Source organism: Dendrobates tinctorius, unplaced genomic scaffold (assembly GCF_039654945.1).
Source record: "Dendrobates tinctorius isolate UK_male_01 unplaced genomic scaffold, ASM3965494v1 ptg000396l, whole genome shotgun sequence".
Taxonomy (NCBI): domain Eukaryota; kingdom Metazoa; phylum Chordata; class Amphibia; order Anura; family Dendrobatidae; genus Dendrobates; species Dendrobates tinctorius.
Genome location: NW_027362062.1, coordinates 3,820,001 through 3,840,039, shown reverse-complemented (window position 1 = coordinate 3,840,039; position 20,039 = coordinate 3,820,001). Strand labels below are relative to the sequence as shown.

General features: G+C 43.3%; 1 protein-coding gene across 8 annotated transcripts in view; it reads left to right on the top strand.

Moving 5' to 3' along the window:
- The window catches only part of RABGAP1L (RAB GTPase activating protein 1 like), a 336,048-nt gene that overhangs the window by 295,660 nt on the left and 20,349 nt on the right, over positions 1 to 20,039 (top strand). The window contains exon 1 of one of the 8 annotated variants that reach the window (XM_073563623.1): positions 3,403 to 5,896. The exons of 6 other annotated variants lie outside the window; for them this stretch is intronic. In XM_073563623.1, coding sequence (XP_073419724.1) covers positions 5,786 to 5,896 — 111 coding nt within the window. In that variant the 5' untranslated portion in view covers positions 3,403 to 5,785. Of the gene's footprint in view, positions 1 to 3,402; positions 5,897 to 20,039 lie in introns of those variants that run through there. One more of the 8 variants, XM_073563619.1, reaches the window with a different exon arrangement.

Here is a 20,039-nt window from a genome sequence, read left to right as displayed (position 1 = left end):
AAATTTCATCTCAATACTTTGTGATATATCCTTTGTTGGCAATGACAGAGGTCAAACGTTTTCTGTAAGTCTTCACAAGGTTGCCACACACTGTTGTTGGTATGTTGGCCCATTCCTCCATGCAGATCTCCTCTAGAGCAGTGATGTTTTTGGCTTTTCGCTTGGCAACACGGACTTTCAACTCCCTCCAAAGGTTTTCTATAGGGTTGAGATCTGGAGACTGGCTAGGCCACTCCAGGACCTTGAAATGCTTCTTACGAAGCCACTCCTTCGTTGCCCTGGCGGTGTGCTTTGGATCATTGTCATGTTGAAAGACCCAGCCACGTTTCATCTTCAATGCCCTTGCTGATGGAAGGAGGTTTGCACTCAAAATCTCACGATACATGGCCCCATTCATTCTTTCATGTACCCGGATCAGTCGTCCTGGCCCCTTTGCAGAGAAACAGCCCCAAAGCATGATGTTTCCACCACCATGCTTTACAGTAGGTATGGTGTTTGATGGATGCAACTCAGTATTCTTTTTCCTCCAAACACGACAAGTTGTGTTTCTACCAAACAGTTCCAGTTTGGTTTCATCAGACCATAGGACATTCTCCCAAAACTCCTCTGGATCATCCAAATGCTCTCTAGCAAACTTCAGACGGGCCCGGACATGTACAGGCTTAAGCAGTGGGACACGTCTGGCACTGCAGGATCTGAGTCCATGGTGGCGTAGTGTGTTACTTATGGTAGGCCTTGTTACATTGGTCCCAGCTCTCTGCAGTTCATTCACTAGGTCCCCCCGCGTGGTTCTGGGATTTTTGCTCACCGTTCTTGTGATCATTCTGACCCCACGGGGTGGGATTTTGCGTGGAGCACCAGATCGAGGGAGATTATCAGTGGTCTTGTATGTCTTCCATTTTCTAATTATTGCTCCCAAAGTTGATTTCTTCACTCCAAGCTGGTTGGCTATTGCAGATTCAGTCTTCCCAGCCTGGTGCAGGGCTACAATTTTGTTTCTGGTGTCCTTTGACAGCTCTTTGGTCTTCACCATAGTGGAGTTTGGAGTCAGACTGTTTGAGGGTGTGCACAGGTGTCTTTTTATACTGATAACAAGTTTAAACATTACTACAGGTAATGAGTGGAGGAAAGAGGAGACTCTTAAAGAAGAAGTTACAGGTCTGTGAGAGCCAGAAATCTTGATTGCTTGTTTCTGACCAAATACTTATTTTCCACCATAATATGCAAATAAAATGAAAAAAAAAACAGACAATGTGATTTTCTGGATTTTTTTTTTTTTTTAAGTTTGTCTCCCATAGTTGAGGTCTACCTATGATGTAAATTACAGACGCCTCTCATCTTTTTAAGTGGTGGAACTTGCACTATTGCTGACTGACTAAATACTTTTTTTCCCCACTGTAAGTATTTGATACGCTGCCGATTGTGCAGGTTTTACCACCTACAAAGAATGGAGAGGTCAGTAATAGGTACACTTCCACTGTGAGAGACAGAATCCTATGTAGAAATCCAGAAAATCACTTTACATAATTAATTTGCATTTTATTGCATGAAATAAGTATTTGATACAATAGCAAAACAAAACTTAATATTTGGTACAGAAACCTTTGTTTGCAATTACAGAGGTCAGACATTTCCTGTAGTTCTTGACCAAGTTTGCACACACTGCAGCAGGGATTTTGGCCCCCTCCTCCATACAGATCTTCTCCAGATCTTGCAGGTTTCAGGGCTGTTGCTGGGCAACATTGAGTTTCAGCTCACTCCAAAGATTTTCTATTGGGTTCAGGTCTGGAGACTGGCTAGACCACTCTAAGACCTTGAAATGCTTCTTACAGAGCCATTCCTTGGTTACCCTGGCTGTGTGTTTCTGGTCATTGTCATGCTGGAAAACCCAGCCACAACCCATCTTCAATGCTCTTCCTGAGGGAAGGATTGTTGGCTAAAATCTCACGATACATGCCTCCATCTATCCTCCCTTTAATATGTTGCAATCACACGGTCTCCTTTGCGGAAAAGCACCCCCAAAGTATGATGTTTCCCCCATCATGCTACACGGTTGGGATGATGATCTTGGGATTGTGATCATCCTCCTTCTTCCTCCAAACACAGAAGAAGGTCATCTGACCACATGACCTCCCATGCCTCCTCTGGATCATCCAGATGGTCATTGACAAACGTCAAACGGGCCTGGACATGTGCTTGCATGACCCGCAGGATTTTAATCCATGACGGCCTAGTGTGTTATTATTAACAGTAATGTTTGAGACTGTGGTTCCAGCTCTCTTCAGGTCATTGACCAGGTCCTCCCATATAGGTCAGCTATCAGCCAGGAACTATCTCAGAATCATCCTCACTCCAGAGATTTTGCATCGTGCCCCAGACCGTGGAAGATTAATAGTCCATCTTGTGTTTTTTCCATTTTCTAGTAATTGTGCTAACAGTTGTAGCCTTCTCACCAAGCTGATTGCCTATTGTCCTGTAGCCTATCGCAGCCTTGTGCAGGTCTACAATTTTGTCCCTGGTGTTCTTAGGGTATGTTCACACTGGGCGTTTTTGCTGCTTTTTTTATGCTAATTTTCAGCTGCTTTTTACAGTACCAGCAAAGCCTATGAGATTTCAGAAATCTCATGCACACACATTGTTTTTTTGTGTCATGATTTTGTGCGTTGCTTCTTTTTTTGGACATAGTGCATGTCACTTCTTTCAGCATATTCGCAGCATTTTTCACCCATTGGCTTGAATGAGTGTTGAAAAAACCGGTGCAAAAACGCAGGTATCATTATTTGCGGCATTTTTTTCTGTAGAAAAGTCATGGACATTAGCATGGACAAAGAGGCGCAAAAAACACCAAAAACGCAACTAAACCTGCGTTTTTGCCACAGCTTCTTTCCTGCCAAGACATCAGGTTTTGCTGCAGAAAAAAAAGCAGCAAATACGCCGAGTGTGAACTTACCTAGACAGCTCTTTGGTCTTGGCTATCATGCAATAAAATGCAATTTAATGATTTAAGAATCGTACAATGTGATTTTCAGTTTTTTTTAACTGTATTTTTAGAGTCTGTCTCTCACAGCTGAATTGTACCTATGATAAAAAATTACACACCTCTCCATTCTTTGTAGGTGGGAAAACTTGCAAAATTGGCAGTGTATGAAATACTTAATTTCCCCACTGTGCATGTATGTGTGTGTGTGTATATATTAGTGTATATATTGTTTAAGAAGGACATGTCAGCCTGGGTTCACACCACATTTCGGCTACATATTCAGGATTTTGGTCTATTGAGTTTTTTTCTTTTTTTAAAAAAACAATAGCAAATTTTATTAGCTATATCTAATAAAACTGGTTGTTTTTAATGTTTTTTTTGTATGTTTTTGCTCCCTTCATAACCTTACTACGATCTGTTAAACTGTTGAGACTTTTTCTTTTTTTGCCATGTCCATCTTCGCAGTCTACGGTGCTAATGTTTTAATGCCAAGACTGATACGGTTGGTAAACGGCTCATACGGAGTACAAATATGCGTGTTTTGTACTCTACATTTGACTCAACGTTTGAAAATCAAAGTCTATGGCTTCATCCTGGGTGTATCCGAACTATGTTTTTTTTTAAGGGTTCACAGAAGCGCACCCCTGACAGGGCCGCGAACATGTAGCCAAAAAAACCATTGTGCACACGCCCTATTCGGCACTAAAGCATGCCATTGTAATGACCCTTTTTTCTGTGCTTTACCCCTGTTTGGAGCAGACAGAACAATGGCTATCTGTAGCCCTTTTTCTTTAGTAACACACATTACCCTCCCGGAGCTTCACAATTAATTTTAACCTCATAGCTATTTTTTCTTCTGATATTTCCTTGACATCCATAGTAAGCCATCATAGATTGCGATCATCTGACTTTTGCAAGATAACAGATTTGACAGACCACCCCCTTCTTCCTCTTTTTTTTTTTTTTATGTGTGAGCTGTGGCTTTAAGGAAATGGTGATCAGTATCACTACGCGCTTCTCTCCCCGTCCCCTCCCCCTGGCCCCGGTCACAGAATGCCATTTTTCCTATCGTTAACCAAGCCGAACGCTTATTTTACGCTACGGATCCTTTTTATTTGTGCCGCATCCCCGTCTGCCTGTTGCTGGGCATCATCCTAACCAGGCAAGGCAACATCGCCTGCAACAGGTGCCATACTCTCCTTGTGCTTCTCATGAGTGGCCAGGGTCTGCTAGATGCTTGTGCTCGGAACAACCCTGCCAGGGCTCAGGGATAGGATATTTCACATTTTACTGTTCCTGCTGGCAGTGACAGCTCCTTACGGCTTGTGGGTGGGAGCAGCCTCTCCCAATGAGATAAGGACAGCAGACAGGTGTTCTCTGCTTTCGTTCTATCCTGGTCACACCACTCACCGCAGCCTGAATTCTGTCTTCTCCACTTTTCACCAAATAATCTGCACATTTTCTCGGCGTAACCTCGTCAAGGGGCGAGGCAGCAGCTCCAGCTCGAGCCCGGCACCCAACCAGTTAACGCTCTAATCTCCAGGATGTCATCAAATATTTTATTTTCGACCTATTAGATGCCGCCTTGTTATCAGGATGGCAACAGAATATCTTCCTGCTCTCTGCCTGCACGAACTATGGAGGTTACCTCCGCCGCTGCTGCCGCCACCACCGCCACGCTGCACATTATTATCCTCGCTGCTATTTTAGCAGCCCATTGAAATGCAAACGATCAACATGCCTCTGTGCAAATATTGGACCTGAGCTCCCGGAAAGAAAGCGAGGAAACCAGAAGAGGGATGAACAGTGCAGAGAAAGTGAAAAATGTCTTCCTGTTTGTGCTTCAAAACTGAAGGAACCTGAGAGTTTTGTTGGTTTTTGGTTCTGGAAGGAGAATCCAGGTGGTGTAAGGAGATTGACAGTGGTCTATGGAGGAAAAAAAAAGGATGTAAATTAGTTTCCTTCCTTTTGGAGAGGAGCTTTCACAAGTGAGCCAAACCATTTGGTTCAAGTCGTGTGGCTGTTGATGACCTTTGACGTCCACCTTCTGTTCCGAGAACCTTTCTTTGGATAGCTATTACTTTTTTTGGACCTTCAACCATAAAATTCATCTGCAATAATTTTTTTTTTTAATATCTATATGTATGTAATTTATTGGTATACCTTTTTTGGAAACTGCAATAACTTTTTGAGTGTGCGTGATACTTTAAATTTTAATCTTGTGCGTGAGGATGACCCACTGATGGTTTGCAGAGGTCCTGTCCTGCAGAGATCGGCCGGTCAGTTGCAGTTTTGGTTATAACCTTGTTGTTCCTTAGAAAGAAAATTCTACGCAAAGAACAAGCTGATGTAGCAATCCAAGGCTTTCCAGACATTTTTTGAATACTTTCACGGTCCTAAGCTCCCTCCTTCACTAATACTCCTCAGCGTTGACGAGCTCGATTCATACTTTGTGTGAGGTTTGTGTGTTGGTTACTGGTATCTCTCCGTAGACGTCTACCCATCTACAGACCTGAGAGCTTTCATTATGATGATAATATTCTTGTGATACTGAAACTGAGACCCCTCCAGTAATGAAAGGTGTACGGACAAGACACCGTGTGTGAATAGGATCTAGGTAACACAGTTCCCTCCCAGAAACCCACCTGCTTATTGAATACAGAAGGGAAACTCGAATTTCGCCAGATTGGACTCCTCCCCTACATTAAGATCTATAAAGCCAGGTTGTAAACGGGTTCCAGTATTTGGACCCTTGCTGACAAGCAGGTTTTTACCTCCTCACAACTTGACGGTGGACTTGTCAAGATGATGGAAGAAATCTCCATTTCCATGGCCTACGATGCCCACATCTTCAGCCAACTCTCGGATGAGGACATTTTGGCCCAACTAGTGGAGATCAGTAAACCTAAACCCGTGGTAAGTTGGACTAATGGAGGGACTTCGTTAATATTTTAGACCCTTAAATAATTGTTTCTTGAAAATGAGATCTCATCTTGTTTCTTGTCTTAATAGTTTAGGGAAGGAAACCTATATCGAAGCCATAATTGGGAATAGGTTTGGTATTGTACATGCGGTTGTGATGCATGCACATATTCCTATTTATGAGCTTTTGTTGTATAGTAGTTATATTGCAAGCATAGGTTTATATGATTTTTTTTTCTATTTTTTTGTGCACTCTATTGCTCTCTGTAATCAGCCATTTGAGGCTGATTCTGTTCTTTAATGAGATTGTAGGGAGAGCCCGGCTGCTTTGTTTTTTACCGGGATGAACAGACAGGATGACTGTTGTATGAACCCTGCAGTAATAAGCTACCGCTATATACACCTACATATACAGACCAGTCCTTCAGTTTATTCTATGGGCCGGCTGGTAGGAGGACTTTGTCAGAACCACTTGTTATACTGTGTAGATTGCATTCCTTGGCTCCATGGTCACTAGATTATCTTCAGGGACAGCTCCATGTTTTATTGCTATGTCCCTGGAAATGACCCTGTATGTTCCATCAAATCGTGGTCAGTTTTTTTTTTTGTTTTTTTTTTTTAAAGCGGATTGGTCCGCTCTCCGCACGTTTTCCATGAAATACTAATTATGTGGCCTCTTTTCCAGTACCTTTACCAATAACTTTGACAACTGGTTGTTACCATTCTCCTTATCAGGGAGCAGTCATATGGCCGTCCAAATCGGACTGCAATGCTCGGACTGGCCGGCGGCAGCGTAACAGCTGCATAGAAATATATGAAGCGGTCCTGCTCGGGTTAGGGGAACCGCAGGCCAGTCTGAGCATTGCGGTCCCATCTTGGTCCGATTTTGTACGTATGTCTGTTACGCCCTCAGTCTCATATTGCCAGTAATGATTAGACGGTACCAGGCTATGTATGGCCAACAACCCAACCGATGACATGCAGTTACCAATTTACTGATACAGGAAAAAATATATATCTTTGTACCATGTTAGCCAGTAGATAGAAAAATATTAACACTTGAGAGTCCTCAGTGGTTGAGCGAGCATGCTTGTCTTAATCGAGTATTTTTGGCGGGCTCGAAAAAATAAATGCTCAAATCGCGGCGGCTGCATGTCTCACAGCTGTTCAACAGCCGCAGCACATTCAGTTTACTGATACATTTCTAGGAGACATAACAAAGGAAAGGAACCATGCAGAAGCTCCAAAATGTCTATTTTTGGGTGGAATGCATTTACTTAAGGGTGCATTTGTTCATAAAATACGTGTTGGCCAATCAGAAGGGATGAGATGGCTCAAGGGTCCTCGTTTTCTGGCCAGGTAAACGCATTAATACATAAGTACTTCATCAGTAAGATCCGTCGTGCTTCTGCCTTTGACCCAAGATCCGGGTTCACATGCCCGGCGCTCCCTTATAGCTTCCGTCTGGTTGGACACTTTATTGGTAATGACTTTCATCACCCTCGCGTTTTCAGCAAAAATATATTTAGCTTTGAAAAGTTAGGTAATTTATTCTGGCGGTTGCATATTCAGTTATCTGACTACTTTGATTTTTTTTTGCAATGTTTAGACTTGTTTCGGTAATTCCCCTGCATGGTTTCTCCCATGAGTTGCTTCAGCAGGTGTATCTTAGAATAGTGGCTACATGCACTCGTTAAAAAAAAAAAAAAAAAAGTCAGCCAAGTTTCCACCATCCACCGTCTCTCCCTCTGTAGAGCCCTGCCTATCCAGGCCTCATTCAGAATTCCATTTTTTTTTCTAGTATGTGGGGGAAAAAAGGGCCATTTTTTATAATTGTTCGATCAACATGTCTGTTTTTATCGTCAGTAAGTTTCATGTATGCAAGAAAATTTTTTAAAAAATTGCAAAGTTTCTCCTACTTAATACCATGTTAAGAATGGACTGCACTCTGATGCCATCCATGTGCCGTCCATTATTTTCACGGACCCATAGACTTGTATGGGTGATTTGGACCCATTTGCATCCATATATATTTATGGGTTTTACGATCATTACAAGGATCTTAAGAGGAAAACTTTTTACCTGCCTAATACCTTGTTTTTGCCAAGATGGGAAAAGTCGTTCCATTCTGTCAAAATAACAAGTCGTTCAGGTTCAGGGAGTCAGGAAAGTTTGGCTGGCAGAGCTAGAATCAGATGTACATAATGACCAGAGTGACCCCCTCCTGATTTTTTCTGATTTTTCTTCTTTTTCCTCCGGCTGTGATCAGCCTGAAACTTATTTTTTTGTCACCGTTGAAACTCCATACTAACCGAGCAGTGACATTACGGAGGGTGTAGACGGTGTCATGTAGGAAACTTTGTTGGGCGTGCGGGTCTCTTTACCCAATTAGTTGACTTTTACCTGCGGGTTTCTAACCTCTATTCTAATGACTGCAACTACAAAACATCTCCGGAGGCGCACAAAAACCACAAGGTTTACAACAGGGTGTGTGATCGGGTTAACAGGTGCAAAGCAAGCTCAGAGAGAGGGCATTTTACTGGAAAAGTCCGATAATCCAGTATGTTCTGGGCTATCGGATTATCCAAGCTGTAGATGTTTTATATCTTACTTGTTCCATCCGGAATATCCATTTATCACCCATCCACAGGATAGCTGATCACTTGTTGATCGATGGGGTTCCACCCACTGAGACCTGGACTGATCTCCAGTAGATGGAGCAGCATGCGCGTGCTTGACTGCCGTTGCATTCATTCTTAGCGGCTGGTTGAGCATACGCATTGCTGCTCTATCTACATAAAAGCGACCCATTCTGGCAATCCTTGGTAGGTGGTAATTCATTCCAGCCGAAGTACCCCTTTATCACCCATCCACAGGATAGCTCATCACTTGTTGATCGATGGGGGTCCAACCACTGAGACCCGGACTGATCTCCATTACAGCGCCACCACAGGAGAAATAATGCATTACACAGATCCCAATAAAATCAGTTGGACCCATCCCCTCAATTTTTGGGGGCTTTCAGATAAAGTACTTGAAAATGGTTTTTGTTAAGAAAGCTGTATGCATTTCTGAAAACTTAACCATGTATTATTTGCCTTTCATTTTCATGTACTCGTCAGAACGGAATACGATCATGAGATTTAGCTTTGATTGTGGGAGAGTTGCCTGTACCCTACATTTCCTGTCACTTTTATAACCAGAGAGACAAAAACGAGATTTTCTCAGTAAAATAATAAAAAAAAAAAAAAAAGAGAGCGAAAAATATGGAATTGCCGGTCCCCCTTGTGTTTTGGCTAACTCTATGCTTGGATCACGTGGAGTCCTACAGATGTGAAAGGAGAGTGAAAAAGTCCTGAGTGCGTGTGTGACCAACACTCCATTTACGTCTATGGGAGTATTGGTGCATGGCTGGGAGCAACGCACCCGGGCTGTCAGTGCAGCGCTGGTCACACCTGGGCACTACTGCTCCATCCACATTGACCTTCATTGTGATCACTGGGGGTCTCTCGGGGATCATACGTGTCATCACCTCTCATGAGAATAGGGGATGAGTGATGTTGGTGGGATAACCCACTTTGGTGGAGTGCAGCTCTCTGATATAACCTCAGTGCTTTTTATGCCTTATCATGTGTCTGCAGGAGTAGCTTGTACACAGCTCTTCCCTTGCAAACCCCGTGACCATTGTGGAAAGGGAAATCCATACATCCGTGAGAGAGACACATCTCGGCCCCGTTATAACTTACAGGGTAATCATTTAATTAAGGAGGGCGAGCATGATGTCTGAACTGGCTGCAAGCTTAAGAACATATACATCTATGAATCTGCTGAATTTGGAATAGGGAACTCGCAGCTGTGGTGTTCAGGTTGGGACACCTGTATGTGCACACGTATGCAGAAAATTTCTGCATAAAAACAGGACTCCTTCCCAGAAAATGCGTGTTTTTGCCATGATTTTTGTGCGTTTTTGCCACGCGTCCCCAGACACATAGAAAATAGCCAGAAATGCGGAATTTTCCGCGAAATTAATGAGCATGCTGCGTTTTTTAGCGCAAAGCGTTTTTTTTTCACGGACAAAACCGCATCAATATGCACAAAAAGTGCTAAATGCATTAAAATGAATCGGAAGCTTCCTTTAAGCGGATTTTTTTTGTAAATCCGCGAAAATACCGCTGTGTGTGAACACAGCCTAAGTGTGTAGTTTGGGTAGGAAGACTCATGCTTGTGTAGGTCAGGTCACGAGACCCGCGGTTGTGGCAGTCGGGTCTGGAGACCCTGCTGCCGCAGAGTTCGGGTCTGGAGACCCCGCTGCCGCAGAGTTCGGGTCTGGAGACCCCGCTGCAGCGGAGTTCGGGTCTGGAGACCCCGCTGCCACGGAGTTCGGGTCTGGAGACCCCGCTGCCGCGGAGTTCGGGTCTGGAGACCCCGCTGCCGCGGAGTTCGGGTCTGGAGACCCCGCTGCCGCGGAGTTCGGGTCTGGAGACCCCGCTGCCGCGGAGTTCGGGTCGGGAGTCCCACTGCCAGTCAGGACTCTGCAGTCCACACCCGTATTGTGAATGTAAAGAACGTATTGGTAGAACAAGTTGGTCTGGACAGACGGACCCAGAGGATCCTCCGGTGAACATGGGCCCTGACACAACAATGGGACTGACCTCTGTGCATTCATTGCATTCTGTGGTACCACAGAGACAGTCCCAGCCAAAGACTCTAGAGAACAGGACATTTGTACTGAACTTTCTGCATAAAGAGATGTGAGAACCCGGCCTGCTGAATTGTTTGTGTCTGACACAATCTAAGGAAACAGTGTTGTCTCCGCGAGTACAGGAAACCTACGTTACGTCAGTCATATCACCCATTAGGAAAAAAACTCACAGATAAATCCGCAGCATCTGACTTTCCTACACATGACCGGATACACACACACTGTCCTGGAAATGTTATCTGAGCTGCTGGCCCCGAGCAAAAATATCATTGCAATTGTGAAATGGCCAGGAGGCGAAGAGTTAACCTGATGTGAAATATTCTGAGCATTCCTCCAACCCTGCAATCAATGTAGTGCAAGGGTTAACCCTATGGGGAGGGCAGCAGAGCCTGTGCCTGGCAGGTTGCTATTGTAAATGAAGCTTCTGCCCCCCCATGCCATAAGCTGTTCTACAGGACGCCCCCTGCTGGGCTGCAATTAGTTGGTCCCAGGGGGCGGTGGGCAGTGGAAGGGCAGGATATTCCTGTACAGTTAGTACAACTGGCTCTGCTACATGTGTCAAGTGATACCAAGATCTCCTCCTTAAACATGCTCCCACTTACTTAGGAGTAAACTACTACTCTCAGTATCCTCACGCAACACAAACAGTTTAATAAGGGTTCAGTTATTTTATCGTATGAGAAGAGCCGCTCGAGTGTCATCAGTGTTGCTGATCAGAGTGTCAGTGTTACTGATCAGTGTGTCATCAGTGTTACTGATCAGTGTGTCATCAGTGTTACTGATCAGTGTGTCATCAGTGTTACTGATCAGAGTGTCATCAGTGTTTGATCAGTAACACTGATGACACACTGATCAGTAACACTGATGACACTCTGATCAGTAACACTGATGACACACTGATCAGTGAGTGTCATCAGTGTTACTGATCAGAGTGTCATCAGTGTTACTGATCAGAGTGTCATCAGTGTTACTGATCAGAGTGTCATCAGTGTTACTGATCAGAGTGTCATCAGTGTTACTGATCAGTGTGTCATCAGTGTTACTGATCAGTGTGTCATCAGTGTTACTGATCAGTGTGTCATCAGTGTTACTGATCAGTGTGTCATCAGTGTTACTGATCAGTGTGTCATCAGTGTTACTGATCAGTGTGTCATCAGGGTTACTGATCAGAGTGTCATCAGTGTTACTGATCAGAGTGTCATCAGTGTTACCGATCAGTGTCATCAGTGTTACCGATCAGTGTGTCATCAGTGTTACCGATCAGTGTGTCATCAGTGTTACCGATCAGAGTGTCATCAGTGTTACCGATCAGAGTGTCATCAGTGTTACCGATCAGTGTGTCATCAGTGTTACCGATCAGTGTGTCATCAGTGTTACCGATCAGTGTGTCATCAGTGTTACCGATCAGTGTGTCATCAGTGTTACCGATCAGAGTGTCATCAGTGTTACCGATCAGTGTCATCAGTGTTACCGATCAGAGTGTCATCAGTGTTACCGATCAGTGTCATCAGTGTTACCGATCAGAGTGTCATCAATGTTACCGATCAGAGTGTCATCAGTGTTACCGATCAGAGTGTCATCAGCGTTACCGGTCAGAGTGTCATCAGCGTTACCGGTCAGAGTGTCATCAGCGTTACCGGTCAGAGTGTCATCAGCGTTACCCGTCAGAGTGTCATCAGCGTTACCGGTCAGAGTGTCATCAGCGTTACCGGTCAGAGTGTCATCAGCGTTACCGGTCATCAGTTTTTCTCAGATGGGAAAGTAAAGTGTTTCTCCATCTTCTATCAAACAGTCCGTGAGATGTTCAGCACATGCATGGCATTCAAGTGTGGTCAGATTTTTTCCCCGGACCCATAGACTTGCATTGGCGATTATGATCCAACCCTCAGATCAATATCAGATAAGTCTCCGTAGGGCCTGAAAAGATGTGTACAGTACATGTATTATTTTTTTTGCTTACACTACTAAAAAAAAAAAGTGTGCCAACTTTTTTATTTTGCTACATTGCAATTTTACAACTATCGTGTTGACTTTTTGCAATGTACAGGGATTAAATCAACATGCAGTACATGTAGATATTGCACCAAGTATGTGGACTCAGCCCGTGAGGAATGTTTTATTGTGGAATTATTATTTAAGCAGATCTATACTTTTCTTTCTTTTCTAAATAGAAATGTACAGGGGCTGACAATTAATGCAGCCGCAGAGGGACCCAAGAGGTAAGGGGGTCACATGCACCTCCAAAGCAACAAGGAGCTTTTGCCCCAGACACATTAAGGGCCCATATATCGTTCTTGCACAGTGCCCTCTTCTGTCTGTGTCGGGAAATTCATCTCGCTCCATCAGAACCATCTTTATAGTCAGAACTGCGGCCTCTTTCACATATCTTTTTATATATATTTTTTTCTTAAGCAAGAAAAGCAAACCGATTTCCATCAATGGGCTTGATCATATTTTCAGCAGTTTGTCTGTTTTTACCATTATCGAGCCATCAGTTCTTCCCTTATGCAAAAAAAAAAGCAATTTTTTTAATCTTCTCCTGTAGTCAGTGGAAAATGGGAAGCACTATGATGTAACTAGGATTTCATCAGTGCACTGTTGAAATTTTTCAAAGACCCCTAAAGTTGGGTGGGTGAGTTTTCTGTTTGGGAAAAACTCAGAGATAACACACACATGCAATACGGACGTGGGAGTGGGGTGTACGGCCACGTTCTCATGGTCCGCTGAGTATATTGGACCGGTCACGTCTGCAAATTACTCCGAGTGCATGAGCGGCCTGCTGTATACATGCGTCAGTCTGGGCTATATATATGATCGCTGCAGATCACAGGAGATGATTCATAGACATTCAGCCGCCATGGAGCGGTTACAGATATTGGTGGATATTGGTCTCTAGTGTAACGAGCACCGCTGATCCGGGACCCCGCCAGTGTCATTGTCCTTTCCATTCACCGTAGTTTTGTATATATTCATTTGGCTTTTAATGATTCCCCTTTAGGAACGGCCCCTTGAAACAATGAAGGCAGAAAGTGCGATATTTGTTTTTTTATCCTCCCCTCTTCGGGTGATTATCTCATGGCATTAATCATATAAAGCAGCACAAGGTTTTCCGAGAGATTAAACCCGTGAGATTTAATCAGATGCTGAGCGGCAGCCATGCTGTGCAGTGTGCTGGGCGCCACGTATTTATTACTACAGGCCGGGCGGATGGCACAACTGGAGTGTATACAGATGTAAAAATAAGATTTCAACCAGCTACCATGTCAGAGCATGCTTGGGGTTGTAGTGACACAAGCCAAGGGACTACAGCTGTAGACAGAATATTGGCTGGTTGCTGTAAACCTAGGAAATACTTGCTGCCCATAGATATAATATATGGTGATCTGATATTATATGTAGTTGGAAACCCTTAGCACTATTAAAAGGGTAGGGGTAAAAAGAGGAGCAAATCCTTTTTTTGGGGAGAAAATTGGGTTCTGCGCTTCCAGATTCCACCAAGTAATTTCTAGCCATGTCTTCACAATATATTGTTAGGATTACTGCTTTGACATACACATCTTTGGCCATTTCTCATTAAACGGGTTGGCCAGGTTAGTGGTTCAAGTCACTCTATGTGACTGCAGATTTGTGAATCCTCACATTGTGTAGTGTGCACACTGTCAGGATTCGCCAGCACTGGGAGCGGGCAAGCGCATTACCGCAAGTATTGTGATTTGCATATATGCGGTCACATGCCGACTAGACGTGAATTGAGCAAGGATGGGACACAGTCTAGTTGGTATGTGGCCGGAAGGATGCAAACTGCAAGCGAATCTTGACAGTGTGCACTGTGCACGCCGTGGGGATTAATAAATCTGCAGTTCTGAGTCTTGACAACCCATTTAATAATGTGGCTATCACTATACGGAATCATATTGGATGTGAATTACATTGTTAAATTTCATTAAGGACTCCAAATTCCCATGAAACATTAAATATAATATTGTAACATGCAAATAAAAACCCTAAATAAGCTGCAATTCACATTACAACCACTAGGTGGCCACATGTGGATCACTATAGCATAAACCTCTCCTGACAGAGTATCGCAAATTCTTGTTTTAGGGATTAACGAGTGTAAAAAAATTGGTAATCTCACACAATTCATTCACACAGGTCACATTGTATTACACAGCAGAATGCAGACTGGTTACGGGAGGGCAGCCAAGCCTTGAGAAGAAGAAAGCGGCTCCACACGGCGCCTCCTTGTGTTTGGTCAGGGAGGGGCACGTTACTGATAATATTACTTGTACCTTAATTATTTATCACTACACAAATTAGTCGGAAAAGAAAAAGTTTCTGAGCTCCAAATGCGTTTTTTTTAAGGTCACCCATTTCTAATGGTCACACGATTTCTGCGATTTATTATGTGCAGATGATGGGTGCCCACTCATTTTGGTTCTCCGGCCACCACCTTGGCGTTTGTTTCCCGTCACTGTGGGCAGACGGCTCCATTCTGAGTTTTTTAGTCCTTTGTCTTTATGTAGCCGTGCGAGTAATAATGTTTGTGTGCAGAATTTAAAGGGGATTCTGACCGAACACAAGGAGAGAAGCCCATAATAAAGACATTTGGTTTAGAAAATGCCCCAAAGGTAAAATAAATCTTATAAACTATCTCTATGTAAAGTAGTGCCAACAATTGTGCCCCCCTCCAAATGCCGTCAGCCTAAATATATCTCAACGCTTTTACTAGCTTATTCAGCTGAACGTGCATATTTCAGGTTGTAAGAGGAAACTAAGCCTCTGTCAGCGAGCTCTGGCGGTGGTGGCTTTAATTCTTCTAGAATTGGGCCGCATTCAGGTGGCCATATTAAAATACTGGCCAGTCACATCCTCAGTCGGTTAATGTGCACACGGACCAATGAAACTCTCAGCTGAACATTCATAGTTCAGCGTGGAAGAGGAAACTAAGCCGCTGTCAGCGAGCTCTGGCGGTGGTGGCTTTCATTCTTCTAGAATTGGGCAAGATTCCAGTTTCCAAGATGTGCACTAGACAAATATTAATCTAATTTTTCCTTTTTTTTTTTGTTTAATTCTTTGTCTTTATGTGAGATAATAACCACTTCTAGTATCTAAAACTTGCTGGGAGTTGTAGTTAACAACAGTTTAATTTGAATCTATATACTGTAGCTTGAATATCAATTAATGTATTTTAAACTCTTCCCCAGCTTTTAAGTTTTTGAACGTCTCTTGAAAAATGTAATAAAAATAATAATAATTAAAAGAAATAATAATGATTAAAAAAAAAAAAAAAAAAAAAAATTTTTGGACTTCTCTGACCTTCCTGGGAGGACATCTTCAAAACGCTGATCTTGGGGCTGACCACTATTGACTGCAAACAGACAAAATGTGGAAGGGAAAAAGGAAGCATTTTTCCTAGAGATTACGCTCAGACAAGCGTTTTTTTGGAGATTAAATATAAAAGTAGAATTTTGTTTTTTTCCTCCTTAATTCTCCATTTGGTGTTTGATTTCAGGCTGTGAGCAGCCAGATTAGCAGAGATCTGATGGGTTCTGTTGCTAGGAAGCTGCAAGAAAAACCCAAAAATCCTCCCTAAAAAAAAAAAAAAAAGCCGTCTGTAGAATGATAGCGCTGAATCAGCGCCGTAGTTTACTGAGAGAATAAAGTGCAGGAAAGGAGCTGTGACAATGGCGAGGACAGTCCTCCACCTCTGTGGAGTTTCCATTTATGGTGGTCCTGTAATTGACATTAATGATTTTTTTTTAATTGTTTTACTGCGTGTTGTGCACATGCAAATAAGAAGCTTTGTAATATATCTTATCAGAGAAATCTGCTTTCTTCTCCTCCTGGACAGATAATTCACTCTCAAAATTCTTAATTCTCAGGTAAAATCTGTATTTAGTGTATACAGCCTTTCCCATTACTGAGATAGGAAATGACAGTTGGTGCTCGTAAAGTTCTTTGGAAAACTATAACTATTATTTCAGAAGAACTTGTAGTGGAAAATCTGTGTCAGCCTGTAGCTCCTCCCTAGAATGTCTGTGTCTGCCTCTAGCTCCTCCCTAGAATGTCTGTCGACCTCTAGCTCCTCCCTAGAATGTCTGTTTCTGCCTTTAGCTCCTCCCTAGAATGTCTGTCTGCCTCTAGCTCCTCCCTAGAATGTCTGTGTCGGCCTCTAGCTCCTCCCTAGAATGTCTGCGCCTGCCTTTAGCTCCTCCCTAGAATGTCTGTGTCGGCCTCTAGCTCCTCCCTAGAATGTCTGTGTCGGCCTCTAGCTCCTCCCTAGTATGTCTGTGCCTGCCTCTAGCGCCTCCCTAGAATGCCTGTGTATTCCTCTAGCGCCTCCCTAGAATGTCTGTCTGCCTCTAGCTCCTCCCTCTCCATAAAATTATAAAAGTACCACCTGTCACCTGCTATCACAGTAATGAGAGTCAGTCTTCAGTGTATACAGATTTTATACATTTTACCTATGAATTGAGAATAGCTCAGTCATAGAGAAAGAAGCAGGTTTCTCTGATAAGATATATTACAAAGTTGCTTTTTTTGTGTATTTTTGATTTATCCAATAAAAATGATAACGAGTTACTCTTTTAAGTCCTCATTTACACGTACCTTTTTTTTTTTTTTTTTTTGCCTGATCCGATTTTAATCCATTTTTGGATTCTTGTCAGTTTATTACCATCCATTTTTTTCACCTGCAAAAAACTTCCTGCTACCCATTAGTCAGTAAAAAACTGACAGTGCTTGGATGACGTTCAGACAGCATCCGACTGCAATTCTTTTTTTTTTTCCAACCCATTGACTTTGGTGAGTTTGATCGGCAACACGGATCAAAAACAGCAATGTGTCCAGGTTTCTTTTTTTTTTTTAGTGTGTGTGTTGTTTTTTTCTCAATCTCATTGACAATGTTGCTACTCCAGTAGCGGCTTTTCCATCCGGCCAGTAAAAAAAAAAAAACTCTATAGATAAATTTCTATTAGGCTGCGTTCACACAATGAGCTTTCGGTGCAGACTCTCTGCACCCAATAATTAAAATACATGATTTGCATTTTTTAGGAAATGCAGCATTAAATAACTCATCCAGAACCCATCACGGGAGCCATAAATTATCCTTTCACAGATTAAATAATTTTTTTGGGAAAAAAAAAAGTCAAAATTGCTGTGTCCTGATCAGAACTTGCATGTACTAGGATGTAAGGCTTCTGAGCCCGGATCTAGATCCCACACATCTGGTAGCTGTACGCCGGCTGAGCAAGACGTACCGGCTCCATTCTGAGGTGACCGGGAGCAGAACAAGGAATCCTTTCTACTCTCACTGGAATCTAGGTCAGGCCACCGCCATGTCACTGGTGAAAAGCTCCAGCCAGGCCTGAAACTTCTCAGCTCAGCCAACAGGGCACAACTTGGAAGAGCGTGACATGCAGACATAGGGGGGACTGCGACGGGTGCTAGGGGGGAAACATGGCGCGTGAAGCTTCTATACGTCAAAGGCAAAATGGGAAGTGTAATTATTATCGAGTAATCATGAAGCAGGGATGGTGATGTCAATATACTGCACCCTATGAGCTGAAAACCGCTTAACTACATCTGTGTGCCATCTGTTTTTGGCCCATAGAGTTTCATTAATCCAGGATCCACGTTGGATGAAAAATGGCCCATTTTGCCCAGATATAACAATACACAGTTGTGTGAATGTAACATTAGTAGTGATGAGCGAGTAGCATTGTTGCTCGGGTTTTCCCCCAGCTATGCTCGGGTGACCTCCGAGTATTTTGGCGTGCTCGGAGACTTGTGTCGAAGCAGCTGCATGATTTGCGACTTGTAGACAGGCTGAATACATGTGGGGATTGCTGAATACATGTGGGGATTGCCTAACACACAGGCATTCCACACATGTGTTCAGGCTGTCGAGCAGCCACAAATCATGCAGCTGCGTTGACAAACACTAAATCTCCGAGCACGCCAAAATACTCAGAGATCACCCGAGCATGCTCTGGGAAAACCCGAGCAACGAGTATACTAGCTCATCACTAAACCGTTCAGAACCTTAGGTAACCTTAGGTCGTGTTGGTTTAGGTATCGTCAGTCACATGTGCACTCAACAGACGGCACGCTGATCCAACCCTAACCAGTGTGCACACCAACGATGGTCCATGACCACGAGAAAAAAAATCACTGACATGGGATAGCCGCACAGAAAGTGCCCAGGAGGTTCTGTACACGTTTCGAGCGGTATACGCTCTTAGACTCAGAGAGCGTATACCGCTCGAAATGCGTACAGAACCTCCTGGGCACTTTCTGTGCGGCTATCCCATGTGAGGGTAAAAACCACAATGACGACTATAGCAGCCATGCTTGTATTTTAATGAAATAAAGAAAATTCTGGATTTTACTCCTTGAGCTTGACTTTCCTTTTTCTATGAAGTATTCCAAGACGTCCTAGTGGAGACGTGTCCTTGCTCGGACCTTGCTGCTGCATCAATGAGGGGTGAGCTGAACTAAATCCTTTTTTCTCCAATGTGTAAAAAAAAAAAATCACCGCATGCACAAGCGTGGTCTGATTTATGGATTAGACCAGTGCTGGTCAATAACACTATGTGTCCGAGCACATCAAGTTCACACGGAGCCAGTCATGTCCACAATTTTCGGACGCGGATGGCACAAGTCTTAGTGTGTCCATCTGAACCCAGCCTAAAGGACATTTTCCAGAAATCAAATCGACACCTGGCATCCCTCACCAATCATCTTCTTCCAGCTCCTGGACGGCCAGATTTGCACAGTGCAGGGAATGTCTTAACCCTTTAAAGGGAATCTGTCAGCAGGATTTTTCTATCTAATCTCAAGACAGCAGGAGATAGAGGCTGAAACATAGAATTCAGGGATGTGTCACTTGTCAAAGTGCGTGCTGCTGTTTACTAACTGTGAAGGATTTATCACAAAGAGATTAATACATTGCCAACTACACTAGTCTGGCAAGGACCCCTCTCCCTGTCTATGGACTTTGTAAACAGAGAGTGTGGTGTGGGCGGGGTTAGCAGTGGTATGGGCGCCTGGGCAGGGCTAGCTTTCTCAGCTCTGATTCATTCTAAATCTAAAATCTCTGATTGTATCAGAACGACTGCGCCCAGTGAACTACGTGATACATCATTAAATTCAGCTTCTCTTTGCCTACATTATGCTACTCTGAGATGAGGTAGCAAAAACCTACTGACAGATTCTCTGAAAGGCCTCATTTAGACTTCCATTTTTTTCTCATACCTGAAAAATGGACTGATTTTCATACGGTACAGGAACAGAATTAAAGCAGTCTTTGTAATTTTTATTTTTTTAACATTTTTTTTTGGCTTAAAGGGAAGGTGCCATCAGTTTTCTTGTAGTTTGTTTTTTTGTGTGAAATTTAGCTTAAAATAGTAATTATAATGTATTAATGCAATG